General features: G+C 34.2%; 1 protein-coding gene across 1 annotated transcript in view; it reads right to left on the bottom strand.

Annotated features, from left to right (window-relative positions):
- Window positions 1–1,409: 1,409 nt before the first annotated feature.
- SGCZ (sarcoglycan zeta) overlaps window positions 1,410–25,691 on the bottom strand; it is a 154,036-nt gene continuing 129,754 nt past the window's right edge. The window contains exons 6-8 of the mRNA XM_042871682.1: window positions 22,431–22,503; window positions 11,232–11,355; window positions 1,410–1,604 (exon numbers count right to left, since the gene is read on the bottom strand). Of these exons, the coding sequence (XP_042727616.1) occupies window positions 1,410–1,604; window positions 11,232–11,355; window positions 22,431–22,503 (392 nt within the window). The remainder of the gene's footprint in view (window positions 1,605–11,231; window positions 11,356–22,430; window positions 22,504–25,691) is intronic.

Below are 25,691 nucleotides of genomic sequence, written 5' to 3'. Positions count from 1 at the left end.
TCCAGAATAGGAAGCATTTTTAAACTGTTTTACATTCCTGGATTCTGTAAGTTTCAAGATACTCTTGTTAATCAGTGTTGTGATAAATTTATGTAGCAGTATACCAAAGCTTTTATGTAAGATTTCTATTACAAATCAAATGAATCAAGTATGAATCTTGATACAAGTAAGAAATCCCATCTTAAACTGGTCAAAAATAACAAGTCAGCAGTGAGATCTTGGTGCAAATGGGGCTGCATAATTTAAACACAGACCTGATGAAGTCAACATAATATTAATGTACTTATTTAATGTATTTTCTTCATATTTAATGTAATTTGATATATGTTTGTATATATATGTGTTACTGTTATTTTGAAACTTTAGCAGCAGATGGTAAACGAAAGAGAATAAAAAATATGAGTGTCATACCACTTGTTAGTGAATTGCTTCTCAGTATTACACATTGCATTAGCACTAATGTTTATGCTGTGCTCAAATGGCAGCAGTTAGCTAGAAAATGGACAGATGTAACTTTGAAGACTTTTTTTTTCATTTGCCAATTATAATTACTTTATGAAGAGCAATACACTGGTCAAAAGACATATCATCAGTATTTCCCTCTTTACCCTGTTCTTCTTCCCCAAAATCTACTGAAAGCAATCGCTTCACATGCAGTAGCCACAAAATTAATATATAAGGCCATTCAGATCAGACAAACAAGAACAGATGTCTTTTTCACTCTGAAAGGTAATATTGCTGAGCACTTCCAAAATTTACCTAGTGTACAAAACCCTAGACTGAGTAGACAAAGAGTAACAACACACTTCTGAAGAAACCAAACTCAGGGAGGGATTCTGTCTCTTTTTGTGTTAAAAACCATTTACTGAATTTAATTGTTTAGTAAAGCAAGCATCACACAATGCTTCAAAATTTTAAAATTCAGGGATAAAAGTTTACATCCAAAAAAGATGAATGGAAAATTGTGCTTTCAGACAATAGAGTTAATTATCATACAGGGATAACTAATTCATCTCACCATCAGATTCTGGGCAAATTTGTTTATGTACTGTATATATATATATATATGCAGTTCATATCCAGGTCCTGCAAAAATCTAAAACTATGTGCTTCACTTCATGTAGCAAAGGCACCTGTGTTATTCTCCCTTTTGGACAAAAGGTGATATTATGTTCCAGGTTTCCTGATGAAGAATACACTGATTTCTGAATATCTCACTCCCATCTCTACGTTGAGTGGTAACACAAACCACGAGAGAAGGCAGCGCTGTATTCCTGCTTACACTGGAAGAAGTTGCTCTGCAGGCCATTTGAAGCGTTGAACTTGTCACAAGGGAAACCGAGCAGAACTGTGAAGCAGAGGGATAGTAACAAAAGGCTATTCTGGTGTGAGGATAAATTGGAGTCCTTCTAGCTCCACAAGCAGATGTTGCTACTGGATTGACATGTGGAGCCTGCTCCTGCTGGGGACAGGTAAAGTTTACCATTGGGACAGATGCAGATCTCATAGATAGTCTGGCGAGGAGCTGAAGAGCTCGGTGAAGAGGAGGAGAAGGAGCCCACTGGTAGATTTCCCAGGCGGATTGTATCTGCATTTAAAAATATCTACAAAAGGGGGAAATAAAAGAATAAGTACATTTCTTTCAGTATTGTAGCATATTTTTAAAAATGTATTTGAGGCAGAGTTGTGAGATTTTGCAAATATATAAGCTGTCAACATTTCTTGCTTTTCAACTGTGCAGTTGCATACCCATTAATGACCATTACTGCAGTATATGCAAATGGTTCCCCCAACATGTTTATTCAGATACAAGAAATATCATACAGAAATATTTAGACAGTATTCTTAAACAGCTCAAATTTTCACCTGTGCAATTTGTGATTAAAATTTATTCATGCGTGTCAGTAGCATATCCTTGTTCTGGAAAAGTTTTTATTTTAATGAGTGTGAAGAGATATTAAAGTACATTCCCTAGTGTGCTCCTGTAAGCAGCAGGAAATATGTGCTGAACTGTGCTAAACTGTAGGGGCTTAACAATAGTTTCATTCTGAGGATAATTAAATAAGGATGCAGATTCACATGCACAAAATAAAGAGCCAATTTGACCTAAATTAGGAGGATAGAATATTTCAGGTTAAAGTCCTGTTAAGGAGGTCATTTGCTATTCCCATTTGATTCTGAACGTATCAAATGACTTTAAAAATTGTTTTTGTTTGTTTTTTTTTAATCTTCTTCTTGGAAACAAGAGACAGTATTAAAAAGCAAACTTGAATAATGTTAATAAATCTGTATCAAATTCTATAATACTTACACTTTTGTTAAATTTTCAGGATGCCACGAAATCATGTAAATAAAGAAAAAAACAATGCAAATCCTCCACTATTCCACCTAGTACAAATAGATAAGCTTCCAGCTGCTTGGAGGTAGTTTTTCATGGAAGGAGTAAAAGAGAGCCAAAGCAAGATCAGCCATTGCCTTGGATGCAGACTATGGTAACAAAGCAAAATGGCTTTATCTCTGCAAACGACTGTAGAAGCTTAGGGAAAGGTGAGTTCCTTAGGTTGTTGTTAGTGATTTTTATAAGGTATTGAAAGTCAACAAAGCCAACTTGACAACACTATAGCACAATATCAGCAGTACATTTAAGGGACTGGGAAGATATGACACTTGACATTTCCAACAGTAAATACATATTAGTTTATGATAAAACTGGTGGTATATAGCAGAAAAGCAGTGCAGGAGCACTATAGAACCTGTGCTGGAGAGAAGTGACTGACAGCAGGATGGGAAAAAACTGAGAAGAGAAAGCTGAATGAAAATCCATGCAATGACTGATGCACGACAATGTTACCATCCACAGCAGAAGCAATGTAAATGACTGGGATGGTTGAAGGAAATACAGGCTGAACAAAGCCCAAAATAATATAAACCCTGTCAAGGCTTCCTTCTCCCAGAGGAAGATGCTGTCACTGATGGGAAATAACACTAAAAGGGACAGAAGGAAGAATCTCAGAGGCATAGATGACAAGTGCATGGCATGATACCTTTCTTAATTCTCATCCTTACTGACAGGAATTCATTACAAAAGTAAATGCAGTGAACTGTTATCTTTGTTCTGCATTTTTTATAACAAAAGAATGATGCATTTACACACACAAGCTGTTTTAAAAGTACAGTTTCATAAACCTGAAGTAATTAGGAGTCAGTATATATTATAATTTATATAATAATATACAATTTAGATGGAAGAAATGTGGACAGTGTTGAGAATTAATACTGTTCTATTGGAACTGAAACTGTAAAAGATTGCATATGTGAAAAATTCAGCTCAGATGTAACAGTAACTACAGAAAGCATAATAAGAAAATAAAATAACAGATGAGAGAAACAAAGAATTTGGTAGCAAACTAAAAACTAGAACTGGTAAAATGCGGTAAGGAAACAAAAGACTAATCATCAGTCAGTGGAGTTAATGCAAATAAAAAGTACTCTCATTTCTAATACAAGAAATAAAACAAATGTTATCAAGTCCACTACTATCACAGCAATAGTGGAGTTACCAACAGGACTGAATAAAAATCTAGTACGATTCAACAGTGTAAGCTTAACATAAGTATCAGCACATCTTTTATACTGAATAGTGTTCAGCATCGTTCTGTACTCAGGGAAAGATCAAACACTGATGTCAGAACATGATAAAATGCTTTCAGTTTCAACAGTAACTCTGCCGGATATTAAACAGGAGCCTTGAATGTCATATACTTGTAATCAGCAGGTTTTCATAGCTTGAAAATAGTTTTAAAAAAAAACCAACAACCAGAGTAGCCTTTTGGACATTTAATACGTTTTTTTCACTAAGCCTTAGTATACTTGGAATATCAGAGAAGATAAGTAAAAGATTATTTATCTGTTTTTTTGATAAAAAAAAAAAAAGGAAAAAGAAAAAAACAGAAATTAGAATGTTATGTATGTGATAATATGACATTTGAATATAGAAGACTTTCATGTTAAGAAAATCCAACTATACCTGATCAGTTACATATACTTTTGAAAGGAAGAATGACTGGTAACAATTTAGTTGAGGTAGTAGTGGGAAAGGATTCTGAGGAGTACATAAATCAAAATTAAATGAATTCTAAAAGAAGACATGTCTTGATTCAAAAAAAAATTAATTCAGAAGGAAAACAGAAGTCATATGATGCTCGAGATCATGCTAGAAGATGAAAATCTTTTGGATGCTTTGAACTTTGCTATTTTTTATTGTATGTACTTATTATTTCTATGTCTTTGCTTACATCAGGACATCTACACTTCTGCAACTCCTAACTGCAGAGATTCTGTAGTGTACTTCCCTAAGATTTTAATTCAGTGGACTTTTACTCCAGCATCCACTGCAATATAATGTGGCTCAGTTACTTCAAGATTAAATGATCTTTTAAATGATTAAATGATCTTTTCAAGCACATCTGTGCATGTATTTCCACCAGCGCTTTCAAATTTCACACTGTGATGTTGATGAAATCAGATTTTTCTGATGCCATGATCTTGAGTGGTAGCTCTAATGTCCTGTTCCAACAAGAATCCCACAACATCTGGTGAGCAATGTGGATAAAATGGTATTGTGTTGCAGAGAAACTGAAGTGGATTCTTGTGAAGGTGTATCTACTGCAATGAGTCTGACAAGCTTGATGCCTTTGTAGAAAGCTGGGAAAGTAGTGCTGTTTAGACAGACCCCTATAAGCTACACTCTGGGAATGCCCAAGATGAAGAAGTTTAATAAAGGTAGCTTAAAGCCAACCTTAAATCTGTGTGCATATGCAGTCAGGGTTATCAATAAAAAACTAAATTTACAGATGCAACATTGATATTTATTATTAGTTACTTCAGGGGAAAAAAAAAAAAAGAAAAAAAAAAGCCCCCTTTGTATGGAATTTGAGAGGAACATAGTTCATGTTTTAGGATGCAACCTTTTCCCTCCTAAATTTTGGTAAAAACTGAAATTCTTGTCCAAAAAATCTTCCAACAAAACTTAAACTACTTAACTTTTTATGATTGCTGTAATGAGGTGTTTGAAGAGAAAGGAGGTGGCAACAAAGAAGAGTATTGTGTTCCCAGGGAATACTGTTACTAGATGACAGAGAAGTCATCAGGGAAATGCCACTATGAAGGGTCTTACTCTAATCCTTTGTGCTGCCAAAGGTAGGAGATAAGTCATATAATACTTCATATGCATGAAGATTAAGCAAAGCCATTACGCTCTACCTGATACTCACACCTTAGCAGATAAATAGGCAAGGAAAAAAAAACAAAACTTTTATCCATTCTTGAAACATTGTGGGAGATTGACTAAGAAACTACAAAATGGAAAAAGCAGCAGTTACTCACCAAAATAATGTTTCACATTGGAAAACAGTATATTTAGCAGGATCATTCCCTTTATATAGTTAAGATCTAGAAATTGTAGATCATTGCCCTGTTTTGTGTATCTTAATGTCACAAAAAATATTTTAATATTACCCTTTTTAATTATTTTTTTTTTAAAGTACACCTGGTTTCGGATTAATTAAAATAGCAAACTGAATCAGCCTGTAGGGCACGTGAAATTAACAGAAAAATCATACACTTTAAATGAATATTCTTTTGTTCTGTACTATTTAATGTGAAACCTGAGAACTTTCACTGCACATTTTCCATGCAGGATTTTATTTTCACCAGGGCTGTAGGAGTACTGTATGAGACAGAGAGACTGTGGGAGTGAAGCAGAAGACTGAATATAATATTTTTAGGAAATTATTTTATTATTTCCAGTTCTGTATTTTGGGAGAGAAAAAAAAAAAAAAAAAAAAAGGAAGAAAGGAAGAAAGAAAGAATAGGCAGTTCAGCAAGATACCAAAAGATATTATTTGAAATGACAAAGGATATATAAATATTTGGTCTCTCTACTTAGAAAATTTGCAATCAGTTATTTCTACGAATTAGCAAAAGTCTCTGCAATAACAGCACTACTAACTGGCATAGACACAAACATGTAAAAGACTGTATCTTCAAAGAAATGTCAAAGATTAACTAACCCAAGAAATCCTAGCCTGTGCCTTGTAAAAGTGTTTAGAATATCAAAGGTACCTGTGATGTTTATTAACTGAGATCTGGAAGTCATCTACTCATCAGACTGTGCTGTTAAGCTATCTGAACAGGAACAAGGAGGAGAGGAAGATAAGAAAGAAAATACAGTTTATCTACAAAAAAATACAGAAAAATTGAAGGAAAGTACTTTCAGTGGGTAAGATACAGGCATGAGGTAAAGAATCAAATATTCATACAAGGCATGTTATATAGAGATATGAATCAGCCTTGTCATGTATAGAAGTTCTCCCCTAGGTCCTTGACTAAGTGCTCACAAAAGAGGAGATTACACTCTGACTATATGCAGCCAAATACAAGAGTTATGATTTATAAATATTGAAAAATGCATCAAGGTATGGCTGGACTTGAAAGATCATTCCGAAGTGCTTCAAATTGTATTCAGGACTAGTGTGGTTAAAAAATAACAGGAAATTGGATGAAATGTAGAAAAGAAGAAGGAAAACTGAAAGGTAGTGTTCATCAATCAGTATGAAAAGACAGTGTAATGTGATTGCCCTTAGGCTCTTCAGAATTAATTTGAATTATAACAATTCAAGATTTTGTCTAGTCTTTTTGCTCTATTGCATATGCTACCAGAAGCATAAATGGAAATATGATCATATAAATTGGGTTGCTAGACTCCTAACTACGTATTTTTCATTTGCTTGTATGTTTTTATTTGCTGAAGTCAGATTACAGCATATACTGCAATGTTTTAGTTCACATCAACCTATTGTTCTAATAACTACTTCTGGTTTTTACATTTATTTTAAAAATATTCAACAAAAATAGCCTTCATTGAAAGTCTAACTAGCACAGTATCTGGAACCATATCTGTCTTAAGAATCAGTGCTATTAAGGAAAAGGTAAGTACCGAAATGAATTTCATAACTGGGGTGAAACTGGATGTACTGAATATCCAGAGAGAGACAAATTACCTAGTACAATCTGCATGTTCAAAATATATTCTCTATAGAAGTAGGATCAATTGGCCACAAGAGAAAGGAGAGCTGTAGGCCAAAGTGCAGTCAGGTGTGATGGATGTTCTCTGTCTAAAGATTATACATGACACACACGGATGAAGCAACCTTCTTTAATTCTGTTCCATTTTCTTCCTCAATATTATTCTTGAAAGTACTGCCAACTGTAAGTGATTTGAAAACTAATATATATATGCATTAAATATAACGTAAATAGTAAAGTGTGCAATTCTTGCTAGAATGAAAGAACTTTTGTTTCAACACCTCAATACAGAAGTGACGCTTATGAGAGTTATGCTTCATTTTAAGCACATATTTTTCTAAATTCATGTTAGATGGTCACAAGCATATGTTGCATGATAACTCCACTGTAATTTATATTGGTGGCTATGGAAACAAAAAATTTCTAGCGTATTTATTCTTTCCGTTTCAGGGTTGCTCAAATGGGATTGCTATGAATGCTGACCAGTAGAAGTTTACAAGGTCCAATGCTTATGGTATGCCCATGACAGACTCATACACAAGAATTCCTTGAATCAAATTCCAAATGGTATTAGAAATCCTTTGAAATTCAGAGGACAAATATGACTTCTTTGTTATATATGTACCCAAACCAGAAAGCGAAAGACATGATAAAAATATTTCTGCTCAATCTTGTGAGTAAAAAAAGTCATCAATTACATTTCAAATTGAAATTTAATCTTCTTGGAAAAATGTTTCATTTATAAATTAAAAATTGTCACTTCTTTTTCTAGTAAAATTGCCTCAAGGATCATCAAGTTGCAACGTCCTTGCCATAGGCAGGGTTGCCAGCTAGTACTAGATCAGTACTGCTCAGGACCCCAACCAACCTGGCCTTGAACATCTCTGGGAACAGGGTATTCAAAGTCTCTCTGGGCAACCCCCCTGGCATTTAATCTAAGTCTAACCATTACCTCCTGTCCTATCACCATCTACTCATGTAAAAAGTTGATTTTCCTTCCATTTCTAATCTTCCTTTAAATACTGGAAGGCCATACATCCTTCTCTTCTCTAGACTAAACAAGCCTAGCTCCTTCAGTTTATTACAGGAGAGGTGCTCTAGTCCTCTGATCATCTTCATGGCCCTCCTCTGGACCCTATTCAAAAGCTCTACATCTTTCCTGTGTTGGGGGGGACCAGACTTGGACATAGCACTCCACCTGGGGCCTCACAAAAACAGAACAGACAGGGACAATCACGTCCCTCTCCCCACTAGTCATCCCTTTTCTGACAGAACTGAAGTTACCATTGGCTTTCTGGCTACAAGTGCACACTGCTGGCTCATGTTAAGTTTTTCATTTACCAGAATCCGTAAGTCCTTCTCAGCAGGGCTGCTCTCAAGTTCTTCTCCCAGTTTGTATTATCTTGATCTGGGATTATCTCAAACTGAGTGCAAAGCCTTGCACTTGGCTTCGTTGACCTTCATGAGGTTTACATGAGCCCAACATTCAAACTTACCAAGACCTTCTAGATGGCATCCCTTCCTTCTGCTTTTTCAACCACATTGCCTAGCTTGGTGTCATCAGCAAACTTGCTGAGGGTGCACTCAATCCCGTCATTTATGTCACTGATAAAGATGTTACAGTACTGCTTCCAAGATACATCCCTGGGGGACACTGTGCATCACCAGACTCTCCTGGGACATAGAGCCATTGACCACAACCCTCTGGCTGTGATGTTCCAACCAGCTCCTTACCCATGAAACTGTGTACCTTTCAAAACCACATCTCTGATAAGGATAAGGATGTAGTAGGGACCATGCAAGCCAAAGGCCTTGCAGAAGCAAATATATTTATAGAAAAAAGGAGTGTCAGTGTGTCTTTCTCTTTTTATTTATTTTGTCTTTGCTAAAAAAATAGGATTCAATGAAAATGCAGAACTTAGGTTACATAGAAGCAGCCTGAAAAAGTACATAACAGCATGAGCTTCAGTACAGCTAAGGTTAGTTAGGAGCCCTTCTCTTCAAAGGGTGATGTATTTCAAAACCATTAAAATTAGTTGCTAGAACAAATAGTTTTTAGCATGAAATAAACTATTTGGAAAGGTGTGATTATATCATAATGTATTTCAGGTATATTTCTATGTACTTTTATACTAAGAAAAATCTAGTATTTGTGGAATTCAAAATTGATCTGTATTTTTGCAATATACTTATATGTGAAAGAAGCAGTAGCCAGCTAGCAATCGTGCTGAATTACCAAACAAGAAAAGTTATTTTTCTTCTTATGTGAACCAGTAGATTTAGATAGAGCTCAGAGCTTCACATTGCTTTCTGCTTGTAAACGATGGCTACTTTAAACCATTAGTTATGGTTTATTTATAGAATAAAACATAGTTCACAATTAAATGCCAAGCTGTAATTGAATCAAAGGATTCAGCTGATGCCTTGGCTCACAAGGGTGCAGCTCAAGAGTTTTATTAAGAGCAGTAGAGTGTGAATAAAAATTACAGCCCCTAGTATTCAGTCTGGGATCATGCATTATAATGTGTAATATGGCTAAAAGGATTATTATAATACTGTAGTAAATAAAAAGACCATGTATCAAACAGCAGAACTGAGAATGCTTGCAGAGGCTTTCATTTTGTGATGTGGGAGGCTAAAGATTATACTGTATGAGAAATAAGGGTAAAGGAAAATGATTTTATAAACACATCAATGTTCTTCAGAAGATAATTTCTAAAGTTATTCTTAAATAAAAGGAAAATATATGCTTCATAGATTAATCCACTGTAAATTCATAACAATTGTCTTCATGGCTAATAATGATTTTTTCCAGATTCCATATAACTATTTCCTGGTATGACACAGCAGTAATTATGCCACAGAAGGAAAATATTACCTTGTGTATCTTTGGTGCCTTAGTAAATAAGCTTATAAACTTAAAAAAAAATTAAAAGTTAACTAGTATGGAAATGATACCAAAAAATCATGTATTGTATTTTTTTTTCTAGTACAAAAAGGGACCTCAAGGATCATGAATCTCCAACCCCTCTGCCACAGACAGGGCCACCAACCTCCCCATTTAATACTAGACCAGGTTGCCCAGGGCCCCATCCGATCTGGCCTTGAACACTTCCAGGGACGGTGCATGCACAACCTCTCTGGGCAGCATGTTCCAGCACCTCACTACTCTCTAATAAAGAACTTACAGGGTGAGGGAAAGGGTAGGGAAAGGTTGGTGTCTTGTTCTCTCATAACTATCAATCTAACATATACATGGGAAATCACAGATGAATAAAGTCTTATTTTCCATGCCCAGGACTATAAAAAACATTTTTAATAGGAAGTTAGATTAAGCTTGTTTTACACTGTCTTTTTTTTTTTTCTATAAAGCATTTTGTTCTTAACTGAATTCCAACAATGCAAAAGATAGTTATTATAACTTTTCTCAAGTTCCTATTATGGCAATCTAGCTGAGATCATAAGGAATTACTTCCAAAAACATCTTTCCAATGTACACTAGTAGATACTTAAGAAAAATTAAAAGTCATACTATATATTCCGTACGTTTCTGCCATTCATGGATTATGAACCAAACCAGTGATCCAATTTGACATTTTTTTCTTGATTTCACACAGGTTTATACATGAAGAATCCATACCAAATTTTTTGTCTTGTTGATCACTGAAACATGATTTTGGTGAAATCATACAATGAACACAGCACTGAAATTCTCTATCCTTCAGAGGTATTAACAGCCAAAGGAAAAATATGCAGTATGCAGAGTAAATCTGTTGAAACATGTTATCATAGCTTAATAAGGTATTAATTCAAACTTTTCTCTTTCAGCTTGTCAAATTCATCCAAATTTTTTTTTTTACCATCATCACTTAGCTGTATTTTTCCCAAGGATATACCGAAGGACTTGATAGTGTTTTTCTTGAGTGTTATATTAAAAACTATTTTTATCTATATCCATTTCATTTTTTTCAGTGTACATGAGATTTAGTAATTCAAATATTTGAAAAAAAGAAAAATAAATAAATTATTTTAACATAGACAAATGCAGAATGCTTCTTGTATGTTTACCATGCTGCTGAATAAATGATCCTTGCATTATTTGTTTTAACAGGGCAGTAGAACATTTTTCTACTGGCTGAGCTTACCTCCCCTTCTGTAGACTGTAAGTGCAGTTCTTTTCTACATGTAGCCTTTAAATCTCCTGCAGCTGCATTGATTTGCACTCCCCTGGGTGCTTCCATCACCAAAGATCTAGTTGGAGATTCAAGTCTGAAAGACAAAAACAACCACTGAGAAAAAAATACACTGAATCAAACCACAAAAAAAAAAAAAAAAAATCAACCAGACTTAAAAACTACAGTACCACAGCGCATGAAGATACACATTTTGAATTGTTAATGTATTTTGAAAGTTAATGAAGCAGAAGTGAGTTATTATACATACACATGATTCTCTCACTGTTCTCTATAGCCCAGAGAATAAAAAATCCATCTGTGTTTAAATCTATTCCTGCCTGGGACAGCATTTAGGCATTTAATGATATATAGGTGCCTGCCTACTGATGTTTGCCTATACTAAAACTGAAATACAGGAACTTACAATTCCATGTATTTCTATGAGTGCTACTGTAATGGCAATTTAATAACTAAACATTGCTAAGTGACCAATGGCAAATGTTCATCTCAATAAAAATTAAGCAAAGGACTTTAACAGTTTTAAATAATAATGTAATACTGAATAGAATGGCTTTGCCTTCACAGGCTTATTTGTATTTCACAGAGATGTAGCAGCATTATGTATGAAAAAAGGGAAAGAGTACCATTCCAGTCTCTTTTACTGTGGTTTTTTGCATGCCTTTTTTCTGTTCTGCAAAATACTCATTATGCTCTTTAATACTGATATAATAGGGTCAAACTACATATTACTGGGACTTGGTATGTCTCCCTAGTGCAACTATTGTTGTTCTACTCCTGACAGATTTTCCCTTTCTTTCTGTACTCTATACTCAAGATTCTCAATTAAGCTTAGTGCAGAACTAAGGTACCTTCTCATCTATATTCTATCTCAGTATGCTGAGATAGATCTCTTGAATGGGAAGAACCACTGCAAGGTTTTGATAGTAGTAGTGTTCACAGACTGAATAGAAAAGGTGATCAAATGTATTGAACTGGAAAACAAAGAAATGAATTCTGGATGCGTTCAGCGATAGACTTATTGCATAGCCCTGTTAGGAATGGGAAAAATCTTTTAATCTATTTGTATCACAGTAATATAATGACAGAACACAGTTCTTACTCTACCTGAACAAAAGCTTTTTGTAAGATGAAATATGCTAGTGATAAAAATAGCTAGAGTGAGCAGCTCAATAAAAACACTGCATTTCCCTCTTTAACAAATTGTATTCTGAGTGTTAGGTCAAATCTATTCCAAAGTATAATGAGTTACTAGGCATGTTATAGATGTGAGTAGTTCATCAAAGAATTTTGCTATAGAAAAGCCAAATGAAAGGTCTATCAGGCAGTGGAATGACAGAATTTCAGCATATTTCAACCACTGTTTTTGTTTTTTAGTATACAGAGTAGTAATGGATAATTTGAAATCAAAATGCCACATTTGCATGCAAAGTAAGTTACCAAGATGGTATCTGTGAAATATGTCTGTTCATTATATGTCACTCAGATTCAATGGGACAGAAGATGGAAACACAGAAAAATTACCTGGTAGCACAAAATGAGACTATTAAAAGCAGGTGTTCAGATAACAGCAAAGTATTTTTTGCAGATAGCACAAAAATCTGTACTTGTTACATGCTTTTTTTTTTTTTTTTTTTTTTTTTTTACAGTCTATATAGGAAAAGGTTAACAGATCATTTTTGTACTTCTTTGTACCAGGAAAGAATCTAAATATCATGAATTTTTTAATCATGAACTTCAGTGTTTTTCAGGTGGTTATCTGATGTTAATTTCTGATGGCTATAAGACAACAGAAAAAGAGTTTCCAAAACTTTTTAGAAACTGTATACACACACTGGAAACAAATGAACAAACAAAACCAACAAAAGAACAACAAAAAATAACATTCAAAGAGAAAACTTATTTGTTTGCAATGGAAAGTATAACAGAATTCTGCTGCTCACAAAATACCGAGTAACTCCAAAACAGAGAAACAGAGCTGCATATCTGATTTACAAATATCAGACCCAATTTAACCATTGCTATAAATCAAGAAAACTTCATTATGTACAATTGTATACTATGTAACAAACATTTTTTTGTTATGTGTGTTTGAAATTTGCTGAAAGGGTGTGTGTAGCAGAGAAAGCTATTGTACTAGTTCCATGACAATTTAGGTCTGACTTCTGCAATCCAGTCAGCATACACAGATTTGTACTGCAAAGATCATAGCTCAGTAGTGTTGGAGTACAGTAGCAAACTGATGAAAAAAAAAAAAAAAAACCATAATCAAAAAATGCCTGGCGTTTAGGTAAGGTGCATTTCTGTGTAGATTTCTGTTTAGAAATGAGGCTTTTTAAAGTATTACGTTGGCTTAACGAAATTTTACTTTGAATTTCATAAGAAATTGAACTATGCAGTTCAGTGTTGAATGTTTGGATATTTCCATTCCATCCATAATTTTCAGCAACATGATTTTATGATTTATAAACCAATTTCTCAGAATCTTAAGATTTCCCACTGGTTTCAGCTCCCACCTTCTAATAATTAGGATAAAAAATGTTCCTTAACTATATTCATTACACTGAATATGTAGATTTTAGCGAAAAAAAAAAACCCAGAAAATATTTCTGGTTTTATATAATCAAAATCACTCTTAGACATCAGAAATTTTCTAGTAGGAAGACAGAAAAAGTCTGTTTAGGAATACCAAACAAAAAATAATTTTGTTTGAAAAATTAACATTTTTTTCCAAAGCACAACAAAAGTTGAGATGTTCCCTTTTGTTTCATCATTGTTGTTCATTATCTTTGTCAATTTTAATAGCTTTCTATTTGTCTAAAATGAAGACATTTGGAGAATTAATTTCTGAAATTAAGTTGTTAATATCAGACTTCAACGTAGTCTGGAGAAGTTTCTTTTTCAGGCAATAGATTTTTTTAGCAGTTTCCTGAAATCAAATATTTTGGTAGAAATATTAGTGAATGGCTGATGATTAGAGAAGTAGCTTTTAAAATACTACCCATCTATTAATAAAACTGAGTGCCTATATTTGTTTTACAGCTACTAACGTACTTTTTTTGTTATTATTCTTCAGAAGATACACAGCTGAAAAGTGTCTTAGTTATGCAATCTCCTGCATACTATTGGAAACTGAAAAGCCTATGCACTGAGAGATTATTTCCTCAATCTTTTCAGATAAATTATATTTGATATGCAGCTTCTTTAAAATATTTTTGTTATATTTCTGAAAGCTTTAATCTCCATTATAATACAATTGTAACACTCCATGTTGTAATTCATCCCTTTAAGGAATAGCACATTATTAGAATAGCAAACCAAGAATTTGCTTTCCTTTCAGATTTACTGATGGCCTGTCACATTAGCATTTACTTCACTGAGATAATCTTAATTGTACAATCATAGAATCATAGAATGGCCTGGGTTGAAAAAGACCACAATGATCATCTGGTTTCCATCCCCCTGCTACGTGCAGGGTTGCCAACCACTAGACCAGGCTAGACAAGAGCCACATTCAGCCTGGGCTTGAATGCCTCCAGGGATGTGGCATCCACAACCTCCTTGGGCAACCTGTTCCAGTGTATCACCACCCTCTACGTGAAAAGAATATCTAACCTAAACCTCTCCTGTCTTAGTTTAACACCATTCCCCCTTATCCTATCACTATCCACTCTCACAAACAGCCGTTCCCCATCCTGTTTATACACTCCTTTCAAGTACTGGAAGGCCACAAGGAGGTCTCCCCATAGCCTTCTCCAAGCTAAACAAGCCCAGTTCCCTCAACCTTTCCTCATAGGAGAGGTGCTCCAGCCCTCTGATCATTTTAGTGGCCCTCCTCTGGACCCGCTCCAAGTCCTTCCTGTACTGGGGGTCCCAGACCTGGACACAGTACTACAGATGGGGCCTCGCAAGAGCTGAGTAGAGGGGCACAATCACCTCACTCTGATGGCCACCCCTTTTATAATGCAGTCCAGAATACCGTTGGCCTGCTGGGCTGCAAGCACACACTGCTGGCTCATGTCCAGCTTCTCGTCCACCAGGGCCCCCAAGTCCTTCTCCGCAGGACTGCTCTCAAGGAGATCTTCCCCCAGTTTGTATAAGTACCTGGGATTGCCCCAGCCCAAGTGCAGCACCTTGCACTTGACCTTAATGAACCTCATCAGGTTTTCATGGGCCCACTTCTCCAGCCTGTCCACGTCCCTCTGGATGGCTTCCCTTCCATCCAGTGTATTGGCTGCACCGCTCAGCTTGGTGTCATCTGCAAACTTGCTGAGGGTGCATTTGATGCCATTGTCTATGTCATTGATGAAGATGTTGAAAAGCACCGTTCCCAAGACTGACCCATGAAGGACACCGCTTATGACTGGCCTCCACCCTGACACAGAACCATTGATCACAACCCTTTGGCTGCATCCAGTCAGCCAATTTCTAATCCATTGAATAGTCCATCTTCAAATCCACACCTCTCCAATTTAGAGAGAAGGATGTGGTGAGGGACCATGTGAATATAATATTGCTTATATATCATACAATATAATACAACATAAATGTATATAATTTTATATAATATATATTTATCTGTATATAATATGTATATTATATTAATATAATTTTTAAATAATATAATACAATATAATTTTGCTTTCCTAACCAGCACACAGCTGTAATAGAGAAAGTAATTAGTGCTATTAATGAACAGAATCTACAACACACTAGGGAAAGATGAAGAAATGTTTAAAACAACACTTTCAAATAATATAATCTGTCAATTCTTACATGTGATTCAGAAAGATCTATCCAGAGCACAGAAGGGCTTTTTTTCTTTTTAATTAAGGGCTAAAAATCAAGGGCTAATTTTAAAGACGAATTTTAGAGGATCAAAGCTGCATGGACTTGGGCTGAATTCATTAAAGCATTATTGCTAAAAAAGGAAAGTTTTCAAACATTTTGAGTATGTTACTTTGAAGGTATTAAAATATTTCTCATCAGAAATACAGAAATATTTATTTTTCATTTGTTATTTTCTGTTTACAAGCTGACCTAGATCGTATTAGGGAAAAATAGTAATAATAAAGAAACAAAATATTTAATTTTAGGTTTTAATAAATAATTTAGATTTATTTCTTGCACATCCCTCAAATTCACATGGGATATAATTCATCTATGATATTTTTGCTCTATTGACTAGCAGAAAATATTTCCTAAAATAGAAAGAAGATCCCTGTGTGCAAATGTGAATAATTTATTTGCTTCACGTCTATCCAGTCTACACTATTTAGTAAAATGACTAATATAAACTTCTAGCACTCTGGAATTTGAATTCCAAATGGCGGATTAAAAAATACACTGCCAGCTAGAGAATGCCCATGTAATTCAGGTGCTCATTTCCCCTTACACATCTTGATGTCTAAGACATACTTCAGTACTTTTAAGTATTTAATATATGATGATGGGCTTGAAGTCAAAAAAGCCCCTGTCTACTGAAGGACAGAAGGTATTGGACAAAATTTGGGTGGCAAACTCCAATAGTATGCATAAATAATAACCATGAACTTTTGTGACCATTGTGACAAAAAACCTGGATTACCTTTTTTAATAGATATTGAAACCATTCAAACAGAGCATTCCTGATTAGTTCATTTTGACATCACGATAGGAATGCTGGGACAATAAGACTTCATTCATTTCAATCTTGTTACTTACATATATTCGTATAATTACAAATAGTTTTGATACCTTTACACCCTATACAAGTTGTATCTGATTCACTGCTAGAAGAGTAATTTTTTCTGAAGCTTACTGTATTTGGTTTTTAACCAAATGTCTGTATTTTTAGGAAGAAAGCAAAGATTTTATTGAAATGCAAGGGAAGATGTGCAGGACTCCTGAGTCTTTAATGTCATTCACTGATGATCAGATAACCTTTATCAAAAGGCAAAATTCTCATATCTTCACAGGAAGCTCTCTATGTGTGGGAAACTAACCTTTAAGGACACAGTTTGGCTTCCTGTATTTTGTGACTTCACAGCAAGACCTTAAATAAGAGAAAGTTAAATAGAGATCTTATGGAATAGCTAATAGCACAAACTACTAAATATCAACATAACCAGTTTTTCTACTCATTGACCATTGTCAATGGTCAGTTTAAACAAAGATGAAACTTTCATGATTTAAATTAGAACAGCATTCAAGACAGCATTTGCTATTATATCCATTCTCTACACATCACTGACTGTGTCAGCATGACTTTATTACAGTTCCTGGAATTTTCATTAACCCAGAAATCACCTTGCTGGGTTCAAATCTGAGTTCTAATTGCTCAATATATGCCACTGACCTCAGTTCAACAAGTCTGCATTATAATAACAACACACCAAATAACAGTGTTTTAATTTTAGGTGACATAGATAAAAATCAGAAAAATAATTTCCTGATACAGGCAAATAAAGGAGGTCAACTGAGAATATAAATATATTGTTACTGAGGAGGAAAAGAAAGTAATCCAAAGCATTAGAGTGTCTTTTTCAGGGATGCTACTAAAGGGCCAGAAAAAATGAAGAAGAGAAAGGTGAGGTACGCTAAAGAGAGAAAATATTTAAAGCAACAGCTTGACAAAATAATCAGGTGATGTGAGGAAAGTTAAAGAAAACTTAGTGCATGCTTCTTTCTTAGAGTGAATTAATCAAATCTGTGAATAAAATTCATCCTGAAGAAACCATCTTTGCAATCACCCATCAGGTGGAAGGAAGGATTTGAACAGTATAACCTTTACCATTTACATTTTCTCTAAATGCACTCTTCATTTCTCATTAGATATCGCACTATATCAAAATCTTTACACAGATCTTTGATGAAATGATCTACCTAATTCCTGTTTTCTAGACTATCAAATACCTTATTGAGGGAAAAATATTTTTTGGATTGGCATAATATCACCACCTTCTATTTCACCCCAATTTTTACTTATCTTCAAGTTGTTAATAATTCTTTTCTTTAAGAATCTTTCAGAATAATATTGAAAGCATTGCATACCATTGAATCCAGCCTGAAAGATCTGACCTACTAAGATACTCCTTTCACCTATTTTTCCATCCATTTCATTACAACTGCCACTCTTACTAATCCATCAGACTCAAAGTATTTACATTCTAGTTTGAAAACTTCATATATTTTGGTTATTTGACCTTGTTTTCATGTTTAGCTCATGCAAAGACAAGAGACAGAGATTATCCAGCACCTCAAATTAATGACATGAAACTCAGTAAATTTTGCTATCTATTGTGACAGCAGTACTTTCTTCCTTCAGATTTTTCCTTCATATTCTTCCTTCTCCTGAGTCAAATATAATTATCTTCACTGAACACGAAAGTAAATTACTCTTCCAGTTTAAGAGGCTATTCTATCTGATTAGGAACTAACATTTGAAACTCATTTCCTTCTTATCTATTTATTCCAATGTATATTTCTTTTGCTTTATGTACACATGTAAAATAATTTATAAATACATAAATATAAAGCTGATTACCTTGTGTCAATTTTCCTGATTTTCACTACACCTATCTCAATTTTGTACAAACATGTATGTGGAAAAATATATTTTCAACAGCTAGTCAATTGTTGTTTTCAACTATTTTTTGCAATATATATGCCCAAACACTGAAATAACTATTCAAACACCAACCATAAATTCTAAAAATATACAAACTGAATACTTTCACTTTATTAAAAACTAATATTAAGAAGGAAGCTAGAAACAGAGGTCCTTAAAAATAACATATGAAATAAGTTGGGCTTTTTAACTCTACATCATCTTCTCAGTTTTGATTAAATTTGTTTTATTATTTGATTTCTGAGTATAATAGATGAGGAGAAGAGTCCCTGTTCTTTTGTTACTCCCTGTCTGCTCTCAATTTATTGTCAAAATTCCTTTCTAATGTATTCTATGGTATCACGGTTTTACAGAACAGGTACTTTGTCCTGTTAGTAAACTACTTCTAAAGTGACACATAAGAGGGTCCTTAAGAAATCATCAGGCAACTCAACATGAAACAGATGCCTTGTACCAGGTTCTGAATTCTTTCAGACTTAATGTACGATCCCACTATCCTGGGTTCTTCCTTACTGTTTGATCAATTTCCATCTCATTTTATGCCCAGCATTAGCCTTGCAGGATTAGCTGGTAGTCAACAGTAAGCAAGGCTTCACAGAGAAGAAAAACTATTGGATTTGATTTGCAGGTATCTCAAGAGCAACAATAAAGAAATTTACCACTTTATCAAGAAGGTTATTGAGGTCAAAACTATCGGCATTTAACTACTGTATGCCTCTTTTATGAATAGATATTACCAATTATTACACCATGTTTTAATGCACTATTAGCCTAAAACCTATATTTGGTGGCCTATCACATTGGTGGTTTAGTTTGCCTGAGTTCTTGTGATAAAAGTTAGCAAGAGAAATATGCTATTAAACTATTAAGATATTTTTTCCTTTTGGCATGATTCTTTTATGCTCCTTATTACAGTTAATAAAAGTAAGATTTAATTAGCTTTTGGGTTTTGATACAAAGAGGCTTACCAGCTTTCACAAAGGATTTTGTATAAAGTATTTTCTGAAAGCAAAACCTTTTTACTTATTTGAAAATATAAGATGTGAACAAATAAAGTAGTTGGGCATATAGGAAAGAAATTTTTTCTATCCTTTAAAATCTTATCTGAACTGTCTTTATACAATACATTTTTTAATACCATATATTACAGATGGTTCTTTGACTGAAGACTTCAAATTCTGGATATAGTGCAAGGAGTGTTGGAGAGGCAAAGCTTTAGAAATTTGTACATAATATAAATCATCATTTTTCTGGCTCCTCATCCAGAACAGATTGAGCTAAAATTCCAGAACTTTCAGCTCAAACACTGTGAAACTTGTATTGTAGTTGAAACTGTATAGTTCAGCTTCATTCTTAGTAATCAAGGTTGTCAAAAATTTCCACTGTTCAAACCTAGTGGATGACAGGTTGGCCATGAGCCAGCAGTGTGCCCTTGTGGCCAAAAAGGCCAATGGCTTACTGGGGTGCATTAAAAAGAGCGTGTCCAGCAGGTCGAGGGAGGTGATCCTCCCCCTCTACTCTGCCCTGGTAAGACCTCATCTGGAGTACTGCATCCAGTTCTGGGCCCCCCAGTACAAAAAAGACAAGGATCTCTTGGAAAGAGTCCAGCGGAGGGCCATGAAGATGGTGAAGGGCCTGGAGCATCTCCCCTATGAGGAAAGGCTGAGTGAACTGGGTCTGTTCAGCCTTGAGAAAAGAAGACTGACAGGGGACCTGATCCAGGTCTATAAATATCTAAGGTGTGGGGGGCAGAATGGTGAGGCCAGACTGTTTTCAGTGGTGAGTGGAGACAGGACAAGGGGAAACGGTCAGAAACTGCAGCATAGGAAGTTCTGCACAAATGTGTGCAAGAACTTCTTTACAGTGAGGTGACGGAGCACTGGAACAGGCTGCCCAGGGAGGTGGTGGAGTCTCCTTCTCTGGAGATGTTCAAGACCTGCCTGGATGCCTACCTGTGCGACCTACTGTAGGGAACCTGCTTTGGCAGGGGGGTTGGACTCGATGATCTCTGGAGGTCCCTTCCAACCCCTACAATTCTGTGAATTCAGCAGGTAATTGTTTTACATATCCATTGTTATGAATTTTATTCCAATATCTCTTTTTTGAATATAATACACATGTTATTCAAATATATCTTGATGTTTGATGCTTATTATTTGACCTTTAAAATGTATACTTAAATGAAAAACTAAGGGATCATTTATATTTTAATTAATCAAATTAAATTCCTGTGTCTTTCAGACCTGTATATAACTATTCAAATGAACATAATGTATTTGCATTTATACACTGAATCCTGCTATCAAACTGCAAACATATGTGTGTACTGAAAAAATGAGTTTTAATGTAAGCCCAGCAAACTTTCTTCTTTCTCATGTCACCATTAACTTCAAAAATTCCAAGACTTGGGGATGCTGTATTTTGGAAAAAAAATATAATACATCTATATTTTCCAGTCACTCTGGCATGTAGCATGAGACAAAAATCACTTTAGGATGCAACTATTCTCTTTTGGAAGATAAAATCAGTTCACAATATCAGTATAGTTTTATTAATTGGGCCTGAGGCAAGAAAATGGGCATAATATTTGGGCTGATTTATTTCAGCATATTTAGCAAATAATCATTTCAATAGTAAATAATTGTTTTCTGACAACATATTTAAAATCAACAAATTTAAAATCAGCAAAAAAAAAATTTGGAGGGGGGGGAAAGTATTGCAGGGCTTAATACTTTTTTTTTTTTTAAAGGATTTTTAAAAATCATTTGAAGTAAGATAAATAAGTATGTGGTAACTGGAGTTTTCAAAGATATATATGATCTGAGCATTTAATTCCATTTTACCATCAGAAACAACCATACAAGGCGGTGACTATTTGCAGTTTTTTAAAGTCACAAGCTGAAAAAATGTCTGCAGGTTACCTTCTAGAAAGGTTCATGCCAAAAGCCAAGAAATCTCTTTCCTAATAGTAGTTATATTTTATGAAGGGAATATCATCGAATCCTACCTAACACGTAACAGCACACATGTACAAAATCTTTCAGAATACATTATATATAAAATATAGTAAGAAAAAAATCACACATAAGCTAGTTCTGCTTGACCAGACAGCAAAAGTTGCTGTTTTTTTTTTTTTTTTTTTTTAAATTAAAAAATGGATTGAATCCATGATTAACTAAAAGACAAAAAACAGAATGAAGATTCAGTAGAATTCTCATTAATTAAGTCCATCTTGGAAAATCGAGATGAAGGAATGGTGAGTTGGAAAACATTCTGCAGCAATAATCATCATGCTAATGAATAAAGCCAAAAGACAGGAAGGGTGAATCTCTGAAATACAAGCTGAACAAGTAATATGAGGTGGTTTTAACACAAGTGGGTCCTTCCTGAATAGTTAGAATAAATTTGAGTCTAACAGTGTTTTGGATATGTAAGAATCATTAAGAAGGCAGTAGAGATCACCATATAAATATTTGCTTTTAATCAAGCTGTAATTAGTTTTGAAGAATAATTAATTTTAGAATTCTTTGAACAACACCTACTTGAGGTCTTGGGAAGGTTCTGCTCTGATATGGGGTGTCTCCACGGAATGTCCAAACACTGCCCCTTCCGTGCCTAAAATACATAAATAAAATAAAGTACAGTTACTTTGAAAATAAAAATACATCAAAATAAATGATCACATATTTTTGGGGTAAAACATATACTTGTATGCTGTATTACTAGCTATCAATGTTTCTTCGTATTTATGTTAGCATCTCTATTGAAAATCTGGATCGATCACTTAAAACAGTAGACCTCTGCTTATCAATAGATGAACTTCAAATACAAATCTTAAAACATTTAAACATCCAAGCTTCCCAGTGTTGACTTGTCTGAATGTTCATTTCAACACTTTATAGATAATGTTGACAGAGAAAAGAAAAAATTAATTTTGACAAAATCACATTTTTAAAGTACCTACTCTTTTTGCATGATGCTCATTTTGATTATTTAAATTGAGATCCCAATCTTTCAAGTTTTAAAATACCAATTTTCCATCTGAAGTTCCTTACCTAAATCTCTGACACATCTCCAGAGTCTCCTTCCATCATGGCTTTCAAATGACTTATTGGAATGTTCTTTGTGGGTGTTTTTTTTGTTTTGTTTTGTTTGTTTAAAATTTTTATTTTTATTTTGGTAGGGGACTGTAGGTTTACACACTGTAAAGATAGCATGGGCATTGTATAATGAAAATAGCTTAGAACTATAATGTGAAAGACTTTTCAATGAACAACAAATACAAAACAACTGAATAGAAATATATCTAAAACAAGTGATTTGTTTACATTTTATCACTAGAAATAAGATAAAGGAAGCTTTCTGGCATAATTATAGTTGATTGTTAAATATGCTGGGAACAGTCGCTGCATTTCAGGAACAGAACATTTCCTTGTGTTCTGAGACCTGAAATCTATTAAGAATATACAAACAATATCTCTTAATGGCTGCATAAATAATGGTCAGTATGACCAATGCTTCTCTAATTGTTTCAAAATTTTAAATACAATATTTTAAATTATTTTAATATTTCACAACAGATATTTTGGTTTTTAATTGAGGTAGATGTTTAGAAATTTTGGCAATTAATGAATAACCTTGTAAGAGATTCTCCCTCCTATAAACTGGAGTGACACTAACCTTTAGAAAATTAAACCTACCAGGATCTGTAAGTAGAACCACAGAATATTTAATCAATATAGCTTTACAGTATTTAAGAGAAAATATCCTGAACAATAAGTCCCAGAATATAAATAAATGTGAAAGTACATAAGTCAGAAAATTGTCATTATTATTCATCTTCTAAGATCCATTTTCATAAATAAAATTTAAAAAAAAAAATCTTCATCATCAAATACTCTACTGGTAGAGAGAATTCAAGAGAGGAAGGAGTGAGTTCTGAAAGAAATGAAGATTTAGGGTTTTATCTCCAGAAAACAATGCATATTTTAAAAGTATCTTAGCAAAGCATCCTGAAAGCAATTTCATTACAACTGAAGCTTTGAAGATGTCACAAGAAAAGAAGCAAATCTGCGTGCTATAAACAAACAATGCTGAGTGTTCTGCAGAACCACAGGCAGGAAAAAAAGAAGCATTTCTTCGTGTATAAAAGTATTCATATAGGAACTATGTAGAATCTTCTTTTTGAACCTTTACTGGCAATTTTGCTACCTTTAAGAGACAGGAGTAGCACGTTTATATAGCCCAAATTCCTTTTACTCCAAACTGAAATCCCATCTATAATAGCATATAAAAATTCCAATGGAGTTGGAGCATCAGAGTGGTTCTAGACCCCACTCAACTCTTTAATCAGCAAAACTGAATATTTACAAGGCCAACGGCTTTTTGTATTTTTCAAGGTGGAAATGGGATATGAAGATACAAATAACTGAGCAGAATGTCAGCCTTCCAAGAAAATCACTCCTCTAACATTTGAAAGATGAGAATTAATGCTAAGATAGAATAGTGATGGGTCAGGCACCAAATCAATTGGAAGTGCCAGAGATAATTGGCAAAAACTGATAAGAAAATATACGACAGCTTTTTCTAAGCTACTGCTAACATTTTCTATATTCAGCAGTGGTTGTTTAAAATTAGAAGCCATTTTCCCACCTTACACAACTGAAATTTGGAAAGAAAGATGGTCTTGTTCAAGCAGACTGTACTATATGAATACATAATCCCACTTCTTTTTTTCTACTCATTCGCCACCAGATCTGATAGTGTTCCCATGGTAAATACTTTATGCTCAAAAAATAAGCTCTCACCTAGGAAGTTAAAGGAACATTTCCCTTTTACTTTACACTGGAAGAAATGCAGGAAACTTATCTCATTTTTAGGAAGGAAAATGAGAAACAACCAGAATTTACTGCAGTTAAACAGTCGGATCAAGAAAAATGGAACGGGACTGTAGAACAAATGGGTGACATGGATCAGCATTACTTAAAAATACAGAACATTAGAAAAAAACTATAGGAAGGTGCTCTTTAATTTGTGATTTATTATATGGCAAATCTGCTTTTATACTGCTCCAACAGGAAGTTAGATCATGCAGTTCAGCATTATTGAGGAAATGGTGATAGAAAAACATGATTTTTTTTTGTGTGTGTGTGAGAATAATACTTATATAACAATACAAATCAGGATTCAAAGTGAATAACATGACTTTTTAATGGAAGAAATGTATTTTAGGTGTTTAGTTGCTTGCAATACTAAAATGCTTATTTTTTACAGAAATGACTAAATAATATTATAATTATATTCCCTGACTTACAGAATCATAGCCAAGACCTACTTTGAGATGAGTCAAATTCTAGGCAGAGATTAAGATAAAGAGAAAAGACTTGAACTTTCAAGCCCTTTCAAGTGTATCTCAAAAGGAAGTAGTTAGGGAACTGAACTCAAAGGAATGTGAGTTAGAATGAATTGCTAAAGAAAGTAGGAAATAAAATAGCAAGGGCACTAAGTATGTGCAAAGGATGTAAAATCAAAAATGTAAGTTTAACTGAATAAAATTACTCCAACTTCCAGCTTCCATTGGAAAGAATGAGTTAAGACTTTGCTAAGGGAGAAAATCTGTGACTGCAAACTACTGGTCAAAGAACAGCCTCCATAGTTTTCTGCAGAAATGCCAGAAGTACATTTCTGTATATTAAGAAAAATTTCTTAGAGCATAGCAGTTCTATACACAGTAGATGTTTAAAATACACTTTTGCTTTTCTTTCTTTCTTTCTTTCTTTCTTTCTTTCTTTCTTTCTTTCTTT

Source organism: Lagopus leucura, unplaced genomic scaffold (genome assembly GCF_019238085.1).
Source record: "Lagopus leucura isolate 7727_CA_CO unplaced genomic scaffold, USGS_WTPT01 Super-Scaffold_100004, whole genome shotgun sequence".
Taxonomy (NCBI): domain Eukaryota; kingdom Metazoa; phylum Chordata; class Aves; order Galliformes; family Phasianidae; genus Lagopus; species Lagopus leucura.
This window is presented reverse-complemented; position numbering and strand designations above follow the sequence as displayed.